Consider the following 14,053-nt stretch of genomic DNA (forward strand, 5'->3'; position numbering starts at 1 on the left):
CATGAACAAAAATCCCTGCCATAATGGCAGGGATAGAGGCTATTCATGGGCTGTACAGTACAGACTTCCTCTCACCAAGCTAATCTAGCCACTGATGTATGTCCAACCTGCCAATAGTAGAGAGAGACCAACACTGAGCCCCTGATATGGTATTATTCTTAGAGGGTACCAGGCACTTCTTGGTGGGAGGTTTATTGCACTGCAAATCAGTTAGCAAACTGTTGGGCAAAATTCTGGTGTTTCTGAGCAAATGGCATCAACAGCTTTGTTTGAGGATGTTTGCAAAGCTGCTTAGGAGCAGGGAGCAGATTTACTTATACTCCAGGGTAATAAAGCTAATATGGTCCTCAAATCCTGGAAACATTTCAGAGTGATAAAAAAAAATGTCCCTCATGGGGTGGAAGGCAGATTTGTTTCCTGACCAGTATAATAAAGTCTCTTTCCAGAGGACAAGGTTTCTCAGCAGTCCTCTTTCAAGAATGGGAAGTTCCTAAGCTCAGTGTTCTCAGCTGTTACAGATCTATTGTGTGCATGGCATTCACCTGTATAACTGCCATGGTGCTTGGTTGGCAAGGAGAACTGAAACAAATTTGGAGTTCATGCCACCTGCTATGCTGTGAATAATCAACTGCCTAAATCATTTGGGCTTGTTGTCCCCTTACCAGATGAAGCTATGAAGTGTAGCAAGTTAACTTAGTGCTTAGGGAGTGCCTGACTGTGTGACAATTTCCTACCCCCAAATGTAATGACTTAAGACTACAGCTATTAATTATTTCTCACAGGCCTACAGGTTGGGCAGTTCTGGTCTCAGCTGAGATCATGCACACATCTGTAGTAGGCTGGTGGATTAGCTGGGGTGGAGCTGGTCTCAGATGGCTTCAGGTGGGTCAATTTGCCTGTGTTCCATGTGGTCACTCACTCTTCAGCAGGCCAGGTTGGATTTGCTGTCATGGCAATGGTGGGGGTCCACAATCAAACAAAAGGTCTGGGAAATTGTATGTGGGTGGACCTTGAGGCTTAGACTCAAAATCAGCACGCTGTCACTTCTACCACATTGTATTGGCCTGTCACAAGGCCAGCACAAATTCAAAGGGTGATAATATAGATTTCATCTCTTAATAAAAGCACCTTCAAAGTCACATTTCAAGGGGTATGCATACCAAAAGGGGGAGATTTGGGGCGTTTTTGCAATCATTCAACTACACACTGGATCCTTTACATCATGGAAGGAGCAGTGATTTGTCCTCACAGGAATAGACTCATATTCCAAATTCAGATTTGACTTCCCTACCTGCAATATTTCTGCCAGCTCCATCATCTATGGATGCCTCATTCATTATCATAGTATTCCACACATTGCTTCTGATTAAGGAGCTTATTTTATGCTGAGAAAATTGTAGTGAAGAAACTTCTTGGTCTTGCCAGGAACCCTATCATTCAGATGTAGGTGCTATAATAAAGCAGAATAATAACCTTTTGGAGATTCAGTTATAGCGCTAGTCAAGAGCCAACACATTGTGAGTTTGGGCTGCTGTTTGTGGTATATGCCTTATACCAACAGCTAAAATATAGTACTGCTTCTCCCAGAGTTAGAACATGGGTCTGGGTATCAAAGGGTGGAGACAGGAGCAGTTCCTCTCTCTTTTACACCTAATAATTCATTTATGAATTCTTGGGCTCAGTAGGTTTGGAATACTTACTCCCCAAGGGAGGAGCAGTTGCCCTAGAGAAGATAGTAATTGTTCATTACGTTGGACAGGTAATGAGACTGTCCCCAGACCACTGGGGCTCTTGTTGCTGAACCAGCAGGTAGAGAAGAAGTTACTAAGTTGGGCTGCTGTTATGCAAGAGAGAGAGAAGACTGAAGCCTCACGGATTCATTCACAGGGGAACCTTAATGTATTCTCATAAGTAATAATAAAAGTCAAAGGAAAATGGCATCAATACAATAAAGACAGTTTTTCAATTCAACATTAAAGAATGTGTGTTCTTGTTTCTATACCAATCTGGCTCATTGAGAAGTTGGCTATACCAACTTCTCAAATTTATTTATTTATAATTAAAAAAATTTATATAGCCAGGCGTGGTGGCTCACGGCTGTAATCCCAGCACTTTGGGAGGCCAAGGTGGGCAGATCACTTGAGGTCAGGAGTTTGAGACCAGCCTCGGCAACATGGTGAGACCCTGTCTCTACTAAAAATGCAAAAAGGGGCCGGGCGCAGTGGCTCACGCCTGTAAGCCTAGCACTTTGGGAGGCCGAGGTGGGTGGATCACCTGAGGTCGGGAGTTTGAGACCAGCCTGACAACATGGAGAAACACCGTCTCTACTAAAAATACAAAATTAGCCAGGCGTGGTGGCACATGCCTATAATCCCAGCTACTAGGGAGGCTGAGGCAGGAGAATCGCTTGAACCCGGGAGGCGGAGGTTGCGGTGAGCCGAGATCGTGCCATTGCACTCCAGCCTGGGCAACAAGAGTGAAACTCCGTCTCAAAAAAAAAAAAAAAATGCAAAAAGATTAGCTGGGTGTGGTGGCACATGCTGGTAATCTCAGCTACTCATGAGGCTGAGGTAGGAGAATCGCTTGAACCTCGGAGATTGAGGCTGCAGGGAGCCACGATCGTGCCACTGCACTGCAGCCTGGGTGACAGAGAGAAACTCCATATAAATTTTTTTTTTTTTTATTTTTTAAATAGAGAGACAGGGTCTCTTTCTGTTGCACTGGCTGGTCTAGAACTCCTGAGCTCAAGTGATCCTCCCACCTACCACCTCCCAAAGTACTGGGATTACAGGCATGAGGCACTGTGCCTGGCCTCAACTTTATTTTTATTGCTTCTTCTGTTCCCTGCGTGCACTTTACTTTCAACATGAACTGAAGTTCCTTTGGTTTTCGGAATGCACCAAACTCCTTCCTACAGCCATGCATTTATTTATTTATTTATTAATTATTTTGAGACAGGGTCTCATTCTGTCACCCAGGCTGGAGTGCAGTGGTGCGATCTCAGCTACTGCAATCTCTGCCAAGCAGGCTCAAGCAATCTTCCTACCTCAGCCTTCCGAGTAGCTGGCACTACAGGCATATGCCACCACGCCCAGTTAATTTTTTGTATTTTTGGTAGAGATAGGTTTTCACCATGTTGCCCAGGCTGGTCTCCAACTCCTGAGCTCAAGCTATCCCCTCACCTTGGTGAGGGATACAGGTGTGAGCTACTGCACCTGGCCACCATGTATTTAATAACGATGATAATACTCTGTATCATTGATGCTATGATTCACATTTAATGTCTCTGAAATCAGGAGATGTTGGCCAATCACTCATATGTAGACTGAGTCGTAGCAGTTCATGGTGTCATAGCTTCGACTGAGCTCTGTGTAATTTTGGAACTACATGTGTTATTTTAAATTACTATTAAATATATCTCCAAATAGATTACCCTATAATTTGGCATTAAAAAGTTTTTATGTGCACAGAAAGACATGGAAACAGCAGTGCGATGTAAGATACAAATCTATGTCTAAATAAGTTTAAAAGAGTTGTTTCTGTAAGTATACATAACAAATCTAAGCAATTAGAAACCATTGTCTTTAATTTCAGCATTTCTTTTCTTAACATAATAAATAAAATACTAATTTTACCATTGTTGGCAGCTTAGATTTGATAGAATATGATAATGGTAATAACAGCAGCTAAGCTTTATTAAAAGTACTGTTTGCTAAATGTTTTTCATTTCCCTTGACATATTTGTATATCTTATCTCGGCGGTCTGGGATACCCTTGTTTCTGGAAAAACTCATTCTTTTAAAGCCGCATTAGAAATAGTTTCCTTTTTTTTTTTTTTTGAGACAGAGTCTCGCTCTGTTGCCCAGGCTGGAGTACAGTGGCCCGATCTCTGAGCACTGCAGCCGCTGCCTCCTGGGTTCAAGCGATTCTCCTGCTTCAGTCTCCCGAGTAGCTAGGATTACAGGCACCCACCCCGACGCCCAGCTAGTTTTTGTATTTTTAAGAGACGGGGTTTCACCATGTTGGCCAGGCTGGTCTCGAATTCCCGACCTCAGATGATCCGCCTGCCTCGGCCTCCCAAAGTGTTGGGATTATAGGGGTGAGCTGCTGCACCCAGCCTTTTTTTTTCTTTTTTTTGTAGACAAGGTCTCACTCTGTTGCCCAGGCTGGAGTGCAGTGGCTCGATCTCGGCTCACTGCAACCTCCACATTCCAGGCCCAAGCGATTTCCCCACCTCAGCCTCCAGAGTAGCTGGGACTTCAGGCGCAGGCCACCATCATGCCCAGCTAAATTTTGTATTTTTTAAGTAGATTTCGCCATGTTGCCCAGGCTGGTCTCAAAACTTCTGAGCTAGGTGATCCGCCCGCCTCGGCCTCTCAAAGTGCTGGGATTATAGGCGTGAGCCACCACTCCCAGTTTCCTCTAATTTTTGGAAAGCCTTCCCTGAGGCACTCTGAAGAAATTAGGTCTGTTTGAACCATATTCATTCCCGTTACCCAGCACATTTCAGTTGCACTGTCACCATCAGTTTGGGGGTCTGTCTTCTCAGACTGTAGGACCTTGAGGATAAATATTATCTTTTGTTTATTTTTGGGTCCTCTGTATCCACCTCAGCCTCCTGCTTTTTTTTTTTTTTTAAACTATCCCACATTCTTTTTTTTTTTTTTTTTTTTTTTGTGATACGGAGTCTCGGTCTGTTGCCCAGGCTGGAGTGCAGTGGCGCGATCTCTGCTCACTACAACCTCTGCTTCCCATGTTCAAGTGATTCTTCTGCCTCAACCTCCCAAGAAGCTGGGATTACAGGCGTGTGCCACCACGCCCTGATTAATTTTTGTATTTTTAGTAGAGACGGGGTTTCCCCATGTTGGCCAGGCTGGTCTTGAACTCCTGACCTCAAGTGATCCACCCGCCTCGGCCCCCAAAGTATTGGGATTACAGGCATGAGCCACCGCGCCTGGCCCACATTAATTCTTTTGCAAGACCAAAACAATGAACAGCTAGTTTCATGTAGGTTGTAAACTTGACCTTGGATTTACTGACACTAACATGTGCACTACACCTTACAGTCCGTAAAATGTTCCTGCATTATTTCCCTCCATTGTCACATCTTTGTCAGGTTAGTTATTATAACTGCATTTGTAGTTGAGCGATTTGCTCAAGAACCAGAGTTGTAGTCTGTAGCTTTATTGCTTTATCCTTGGTCTCAGAAGTCTTCTACTGTACTATAGCTATCAGAGCAGGGATTGATGCCTTAAAGGATGGCAGCTTTTGCAAAACTGGAATAAGGAAGTATGGAAAGACACCCCAAAACAAGAGAGGTGGCGCACAGCTTGAACAAAGGCAGTGCTCAGGAAACCTACAAACAGCATCGTGTACAGCAAAGGATGATGGGAAAGTCGGCCGAGACTGAGTTTTTTCACGAGTCGTAACCCCCTTACGGGGTTCCGGGTTTTGCCTCTAGCTCTGGAGCGCCGCGCCTCTGCCCTTTAACCTGTACTTCCTCCCTCCCTCCCTTCGCGCTGCACCGCGCTAGTCTCTTAGCCACTCCGAGGCCACCAGCCAGCCTCCCAAAGCTCCCATTGGGTTGCCCACCCTTTCAGTCTCGGCTCCTCCCGCCAGAGGCCCCGCCTCCCACAAGCGAAGCTCTTGTTTCCGTTCTTCCGGCGCAGGGGGCGTAGGCCGCCAAATCAGTCCGTACAGTTCCGAGGCAGTGGAGCTACAGGAAGCGGTTGCTCTTTCCCCAAACCCCACTGCCTTGTGGGATTTCGGCAAGTCATCCACCCACCCCCGCGCCTAGACAAGTTTTCCGGATCCGTCCACCCCCCACCTCCCTCCTAGTGTACGGAAGCTGAGAGGGCCCGCGGGCAGGCATGGCGGCGCACCTTAAGAAGCGGGTTTATGAGGAATTCACGAAAGTGGTTCAGGTAAGCTCTGGCGGGAAAGATCCAGAACCGATCCGGACCAGGGTAGATTATCCAAATCCCAGGCACTTTGCCAGAACAGAAGAGGCTCCATACGCCCGTGTTAAGTGCTGACTTGTTGATAATCTCTGATATTGCAAGTTAGTGGGCGTGTTAGTTTGCAGCCGCTGTTGTCATTAATATGTGAAGTCTGACAGGATTTTAAAAAAATTATTAGGAGAAACAGTGTTTTTTAATTTGCGAAACTGTCTTATCCGTTATCTCATTTTATTCTCTCACACAACTTTGCTCTATCGCGTTACATTAGCATCCTCGTTTTCCAGATGTGGACATTGAGCCTTCTGCAGTCAGTTAGCAGCAGAGCCCCTTCTAGCCTCCCCGCCCCCCCGTTCCAAAAAACACCTCCCAGGGACCAGTTGGAATATACACAAGGTTCTAAGGGGCTGAAAGAAGGGTCTATAGAATTCTTTCAGGCGCAGTCTAAGCAGGCGGGGGTCACAGACTTCACAGGGGAAGAGCTCTCTATTGGTAGAACAGCTCACCTAGGAAGGAGGGCAGTACCTTCCTCACCATGAAGTTGTGACAAGTGGGCAGAGCCCCTGTCAGTCAGTGATGCTCCGGGTGTCTCCACGTAGATGTTGCTAGGGTTGATCCTAAATCATCCTAATGTCCTATTTCTCAGATTTTAATGTGTATACAAATCACCTGGGGACGTTGTTCAAATGTCGATTCTATTTGATAAGTCAAGCAGAGGAGGTGAGGCAAGATTCTGCATTCCTGACATGCCCCCAAATTCACGCCAATGCATCGGTTGCATTCTTAGATCCTTAAGACTTGTAGAGTGGCAAGGCTTAGAGCATCCAGCAGGATACTGATCCTTAAACATTACATTGATTCATTCATCCATCAGTAAAATATGTTAATACATAATACAAAATATGTCAGTACATAATATAAAATTTACAATTTTAACAATTTTAAGTGTAAAGTTCAGTGGCATTAAGAACATTAGCACTGTTGCACAATGTAATTTCCTTTCTTCCCAACATTCTGTTGTTCCCATTTCCCAAGACTGCTCAGCCCTCTTCCACCCATCCTCACATGACCAGATATGCCGTGTGTGCTTGTGTTTGCATATCTCCAAACTCTTGCACTGGTTGTCTCTTTTACACAGAATACATGCCATTCTTCCCTTTCTTTTTGTTCTCCACGCAGTGGACTTAACATTTGTGCTTCAAGACCCAACTGAAACCTCAGCAAGAGCTTAGTCTCTTCTTCACCTGTTTCTGTAGCATTCTGTGGTACTAATCTATTTGTACTTTTCGTTCAATGCTACTGTAATTACCAGTGTACCTATCTTCCTACCAGTCTGAGGTCCTTGATGGCAGAGCTAATGCCTGGCTCATCTCCGTGTCCTGGAGATGGACAATAGGGCCTGGCTCACTAAAGTGTTATTGGTTGTTGAATGATAGTTGATATTGGTTGTCCTCTCCCTTACGTAATACTTAGGGAAAAAATTCCTAGCTTTTGACCTAACTACAGCTTCGATAAGACTGAAAACTGAGTTTGAGAGGAATAGGATAGAAATGGCTAAGAATTTTAAGGGAAGAGCTAATTTCTTCACTTAATTTTTCATCAGTTGTTAACATAAAGTGATTAAATGAGATATTAGTGCTTCTGTTCTTTTTTCTCCGCTGAAAAGATGAGGAGGGAGAACTGATATGTGCCTAGCACTTATGTATACGTATAATAAATTTATGTTTAATAACAGATTTATCGAATAGCTCTGTGATAATAAAGTATTGATATGCCCTCCTATAGAAGAAGGCCTTCCCCAGCTAGTAAGTTGTTATTGAATACAAATTCCTCTGACTCCAAAGTCCTTATTCTTTTTATCATGTCATACTGTGTTCTTGTCTAGAATATAGTCTCTTTTCTATAGAAATGTGAATTTGTAAGGAGGTGATTGCTCAGTACATAAAAATGCACTATTAGGTGGTAAGGAAATTTATTTTATTTTATTATTATTTTTTAATAGAGACAGGGTTTCACCATGTTGCCCAGGCTGGTCTCGAACTCCTGGGGTCAAGGGATCCTCCTACCTCAGCCTCCCAAAGTGCTAGGATTTCAGGTGTAAGCCACTACGCCCATCGGATATTTGTTTCCTTTTGTTTTGAAATGGAGTTTCGCTCTTTTCGCCCAAACTGGTGTGCAGTTGCGCAACCCTAGCTCGCTGCAACTTCTGCCTCCTGGGTTCATGCAATCCTCAGCCTCCTGCATAGCTGGGACTGCAGGCATACACAACCACCCCCAGTTAATTTTTGCGTTTTTAGTAGAGACGGGGTTTTGCCATGTTGGCCAGGCTGGTCTTGAACTCCTGGCCTCAAGTGATCCACCTGCCTCAGCCTCTCAAAGTGCTGGGATTGCCACCACGCCCTGTCTGATATTTGTTTTCTAATAAAGAATGGATTTTGGGAGACTGAAGCAGAGGGTTCACTTGAGGCCAGGAGTTCGAAACCAGCCTGGGTAACATGGCAAAACCTGTCTCTACTAAAAATACAAAAATTAGCTGTGTGTGGTGGCACACACCTGTACTCCCAGCTACTTGGGAGTCAGGGAGGTGAATCTCTTGAACGTAGTAGGTGGAGGTGGCACACACCTATAATCCCAGCATGTTGGGTGTCAGAGAATCGTTTGAACCTAGGAGGTGGAGATTGCAGCAAGCCAAGATTGCACCATTGCACTCCTGCCTGGGCGACAGTGTCTTGCTCTGTCTCAAAAAAATGGAATAGATCCTTTGTGTGACCTCTAAACCCAAAGGCTACCACAATCCTCAGAGATAGGTAGAGCAAAATGTTAGTGTAAGGCTGGGCACCATGGCTCATGCTTGTAATCCCAGCACTTTGGGAGGCTGAGGTGCGAGGATTGCTTGAGCCCAGGAGTTAGAGACCAGCCTGGGCAACATAGAGAGACCCCATCTCTAGAAAAAGAAAAGTATACCTATTTTACAGAGACATAAACTGAGACTTGGAGAAATTAAATGACTTGCCTAAAGTCATAGGAGCTGGTAAAGGCAAAATTGAGACTCAATGGCCTTGTCACCAACCCAGTACTCTTTCTAGTTTATAATACTGTGTTTTCCTAAGTCTATCAGCTAAATATATTATTTGGTATAAGGAAAAATTATTTCCACCAAATGAGGCAAAGTTAAATTTGCAGATTCTGTTTTCAGTTTTCTCTACCCCTTGCAGCCACAGGAGGAAATTGCTACTAAGAAACTCCGACTAACAAAACCAAGTAAATCTGCAGCACTCCACATAGATCTGTGTAAAGCTACCTCTCCAGCAGATGCTTTGCAATACCTGCTCCAGTTTGCCAGGAAGCCTGTCGAGGCAGAAAGCGTAGAGGGAGTAGTCAGGATTCTCTTGGAACATTATTACAAGGTAAGCAAATCTTGAGGATCTGATGGGAGTATATCATGGGAGTTATATCATGTCTGCAGAATGGTTAATATTACAAATAAATAAGGTATTCATTAGCAAGCTTTTATTGAGTGTCTTCCATGTGCTAGGTACTATGGATACAGAGATAAAAAAGATGCAGATCTTGACCTCAGAAAGTTACAGTATAGTAGATGGAAACAAAACATGTCAATGATAAAGTGCATCATACTGCTGAAGTTACTGTGAGTGCAGTATGTGCAGAGTACAGTGGAAGCACAAAAGAGGAGTTAGTATCAATCATGACCCATTCATCTCTGGAATGTGGTCCTGCTGTTCCTTTCCTAATTCGTGGTCCTCATATCTAATTGCAGTAGCCCTCTTTTTTAATTAAAAATACATTAAAAATACCCCCCCCCCTTTTTTTTTTTGGAGACAGAGTCTCGCTCTGTTGCCCATGCTGGAGTGCAGTGGTGCAATCTTGGCTCACTGCAACCTCTGCCTCCTGGGTTCAAGCAATTCTCCTGCATCAGCTTCCTAAGTAGCTGGAATTACAGGCACGTGCCACCACACCCTGCTAATTTTTGTATTTTTAGTAGAGACGGGGTTTTGCCATGTTGGCCAGGCTGGTCTCGAACTCCTGACCTCAAGTGATCTGGCCACCTTGGCCTCCCAAAGTGTTAGGATTACAGGCGTGAGCCACTGCGCCTGGCCAAAAAAATTGTTTTTGAGACAGAGGCTCACTGTCACCCAGACTAGAGTTTAGTGGCACCGTCATAGGTCACTGTAGCCTGGAACTCCTGGGCTTAAGTGATTCTCCTGGCTCAGCCTTCCGAGTAGGTGGGACTACAGACGTGCCACTACTCCAGGCTAAGTTTTGCATTTTTTTTTTTTTATTTTTTTTTTGAGACTTGGTCTGTCACCCAGGCTGGAGTGTAGTGGCACAATCTTGGCTCACTGCAACCTCCGTCTCTTTGGTTTAAGTGATTCTCCTGCCTCAGCCTCCAGAGTAGCTAGGACCACAGGTGTGCAACACCACACCCAGCTAATTTTTTTTGTATTTTTAGTAGAGATGGGGTTTTGCTATGTTGGCCAGACTGGTCTTGTACTCCTGACCTCAAGTGATCCATGCACCCTGGCCTCCCAAAGTGCTGGGATTACAAGTGTGAGCTACCATGCCCAGCCCAAAAATCATTATTATTATTACTATTATTATTTTCGAGACGGGGTCTTGCTTTCTTGCCCAGGCGGGAGTGCAGTGGTGCTATCACGGCTCACTGTACCCTCGACCTCCGAGGCTCAATTGATCCTCCTGCCTCAGCCTTCTGAGTAGCTGGGACTACAGGCATGTGCAGCATGCCTGGCTAATTTTTGTATTTTTTTTTATAGCGACAGGGCTTTGCTATGTTGCAGAGGCTGATCTCGAATTCCTGGGCTCAAACAATCCACCCGCCTTGGGCTCCCAAATTGCTGAGATTACAGGTGTGAACTACCACACCCAGCCCCCAAATTATTAAGCTTATGGAAAAGTAGATAAAATACTATAGTGAGCTACCAAATATCCATTCCTAGAATTTAACAGTTATTAGTATTTTGCCAAATTTGCTCTATTTTTTCGCTGAATTTTATTTTATTTTGTTATTATTATTTTTTGAGATGAGTCTCACTCTGTTCTCCCGGCTGGAGTGCAATAGCACTCCTGGGTTCAAGCAATTCTCCTGCCTCAGACTCCCAAGTAGCTGGGACTACAGGCGTGCACCATCACGCCCAGCTAATTTTGTATTTTTAGTAGAGATGGGGTTTCACCATGTTGGCCAGGCTAGTCTCGAATTCCAGACCTCAGGTGATCCACCTGCCTCGGCCTCCCAAAGTGCTGGGATTACAAGCGTGAGCCGCCACGCCCATCCTTGTTTTGTTGAATTTTTAAAAAGATATGTCATTTTTTTCTAATTATTTCATTACATATCTATTAAAAAGGGATATCTTTTTGTTGTTTTCTTTTTTGTTCTCACTGCTATGAGAAAGTAAAGGGACTTTTTATTTTTTAACATAGCCACCTAACCATAATGAATAAAGTTAAGTAATTATTTAATGTCATCTAAGAATTAGTTGATATTTAGATTTCTCTAGCTGTTCTCCCAATATCTTTTTATAGTTGATGTATTCAAATCAAAATGCAAACCAGGTCCCCACATGGCATTTAGTCTTTTTAAAAAATCTACAACAGTTACTGTTTTGGTTACTTTGATTTGATGAAGAAACTGAGACAGTTCTTTTGTAAAATGTCTTGTTTTCCAAATTCATTTACTTCTTTGAGGATTAACTTGTTCCTCTGTTCTCTGTATTTACTATGAACTGAAAGTTAAATCTGTAGGCTTTGTTAGATTTAAGTTAAGCATATCTTTGACAATTTTAAGACTATGTTATAAATGGTGACTTGTACTTCATATTGCAACTATCAGCATGCAAATGTCACTGTTACATTGAGGTCTTCCTTTACCCTTCTGTTTCATATCGAAACTGCCTATCCCCACCCAGCACTTCCTAGTCCCCTTTGTTGATTTTGTTTTCTCCATAGTAATTACCATCTTCTAATATTCTGTGTAATTTCTTGTTAATTATGTTCCTTGTCCATTTCCCCATGCAGGAACATAAGCTTCCCTTGAGCAGGGATTTTTATGTTTTTTAATTGTTGTTTCTACAGAAGCAAGAACAGTGCCTGGTAAAATAAATATTTGTTGAATGAATAAATGAATTAATTGATGCTTTTGTGATACATTTTACTCAACAAATATATATCAGACTTTGTTCTGGGCACTGGACGTGTCCTATTAGCACAACTGTTAAGTCTTACGTGTTGCAATTGTTTGCCATATGTGTCTATCTCCTTCAGACTTTGAGCTCCTTAAATTCAGAGGCTGCAGATCCATTAATCTCTATCCCAGTGCCTGGCAGGTTCCTAGGAACATTGAAGGGACATTATAAATGTTTCACTTATGTTTTACATGAATAAAATCAGGCTTTCTTTTTTTGTTGTTCTTTCTTTTCTTTAAAAAATTTTTTTTTAAAATCGTATCTATCTATCTAGAGACTGGGTTATGAGACTGGCTAATTTTTGTATTTTTGATAGAGATGGGGTTTCACCATGTTGCCAAGACTGGTCTCAAACTCCTGGGCTCAAGTAATTCGCCTGCCTCAGCCTCCCAAAGTGCTGGGATTACAGGCATGAACCACTGTGCCTGGCATCTTTTTGAGTGTTGCTCTGTTGCCCAGTCTAGAGTGCAATGGCACGATCACTGCCCACTGCAGTCTGGACTCCCAGGCTCAAGCCATCCTCCTACCTCAGCCTCCTGAGGAGCTGGGACCACAGGCACATGCCACCACTCCCAGCTAATTTTTTCTTTTTAATTTTTTTTTGTAGAGATGGAGTCTCTCTGTGTTGCCCAGGCTGGTCTTGAATTCCTGAGCTCAAGCAACCCTCCTGCTTGGCCCTCCCAAAGGATTGGGATAACAGGCATGAGCCACCACATCTGACCAAAATTAGGATTTCCGTTCTCAAGAAGTTTTCAATCTCTCAGTGATCTATTTTCCGTTAGTCTTTTTCTTTTCTTTTCTTTTTTTTTTTGAGACGGAGTGTCGCTCTGTCACCCAGGCTGGAGTGCAGTGGCACTATCTCGGCTCACTGCAAGCTCCGCCTCCCGGGTTCACGCCATTCTCCTGCCTCAGCCTCTCCGAGTAGCTGGGACTACAGGCGCCCGCCACCACGCCCGGCTAATTTTTTTTTTTGTATTTTTAGTAGAGACAGGGTTTCACCGTGGTCTCAATCTCCTGACCTCGTGATCCACCCGCCTCGGCCTCCCAAAGTGCTGGGATTACAAGTGTGAGCCACCGCGCCCGGCCTCTGTTAGTCTTTTTCTTAGCAATATCTACCATTATTATTATATTAAAGCTCTATTACCAATAATCATCTATAATAATAATACTTCTTTTTTTTATTTTTATTTATTTATTATTTTTTATTTATTTATTTTTTTATTATTATACTTTAGGTTTTAGGGTACATGTGCACAGTGTGCAGGTTTGTTACATATGTATACATGTGCCATGTTGTTTTGCTGCACCCATTAACTCGTCATTTAGCATTAGGTATATCTCCTAATGCTGTCCCTCCCCCCTCCTCCCACCCCACAACAGTCCCTGGAGTGTGATGTTCCCCTTCCTGTGTCCATGAGTTCTCATTGTTCAATTCCCACCTATGAGTGAGAACATGCGGTGTTTGGTTTTTTGTCCTTGCGATAGTTTACTGAGAATGATGTTTTCCAGTTTCATCCATGTCCCTACAAAGGACATGAACTTAATCCTTTTTTATGGCTGCATAGTATTTCATGGTGTATATGTGCCACATTTTCTTAATCCAGTCTGTCGTTCTTGGACATTTGGGTTGGTTCCAACTCTTTGCTATTGTGAATAGTGCCGCAATAAACATACATGTGCATGTGTCTTTATAGCAGCATGATTTATAGTCCTTTGGGTATATACCCAGTAATGGGATGGGTGGGTCAAATGGTATTTCTGGTTCTAGATCCCTGAGGAATCGCCACACTGACTTCCACAATGGTTGAACTAGTTTACAGTCCCACCAAGAGTGTAAAAGTGTTCCTATTTCTCCACATCCTCTCCAGCACCTGTTGT

General features: G+C 43.6%; 1 protein-coding gene across 3 annotated transcripts in view; it reads left to right on the plus strand.

The window, feature by feature from the left end:
- The first annotated feature begins 5,835 nt into the window (after positions 1 to 5,835).
- The window catches only part of INTS4 (integrator complex subunit 4), a 127,428-nt gene continuing 119,210 nt past the window's right edge, over positions 5,836 to 14,053 (plus strand). For all 3 annotated transcript variants that reach the window (XR_004033592.1, XM_003254669.1, XM_030828890.1), the window contains exons 1-2: positions 5,836 to 5,924; positions 9,173 to 9,364. Coding sequence is in view for 2 of the 3 variants with exons in the window: in XM_003254669.1 (XP_003254717.1) it covers positions 5,871 to 5,924; positions 9,173 to 9,364 (246 nt within the window). In the remaining variant the exon portion in view is untranslated. The remainder of the gene's footprint in view (positions 5,925 to 9,172; positions 9,365 to 14,053) is intronic.

Source organism: Nomascus leucogenys, chromosome 15, assembly GCF_006542625.1.
Source record: "Nomascus leucogenys isolate Asia chromosome 15, Asia_NLE_v1, whole genome shotgun sequence".
Lineage (NCBI taxonomy): Eukaryota > Metazoa > Chordata > Mammalia > Primates > Hylobatidae > Nomascus > Nomascus leucogenys.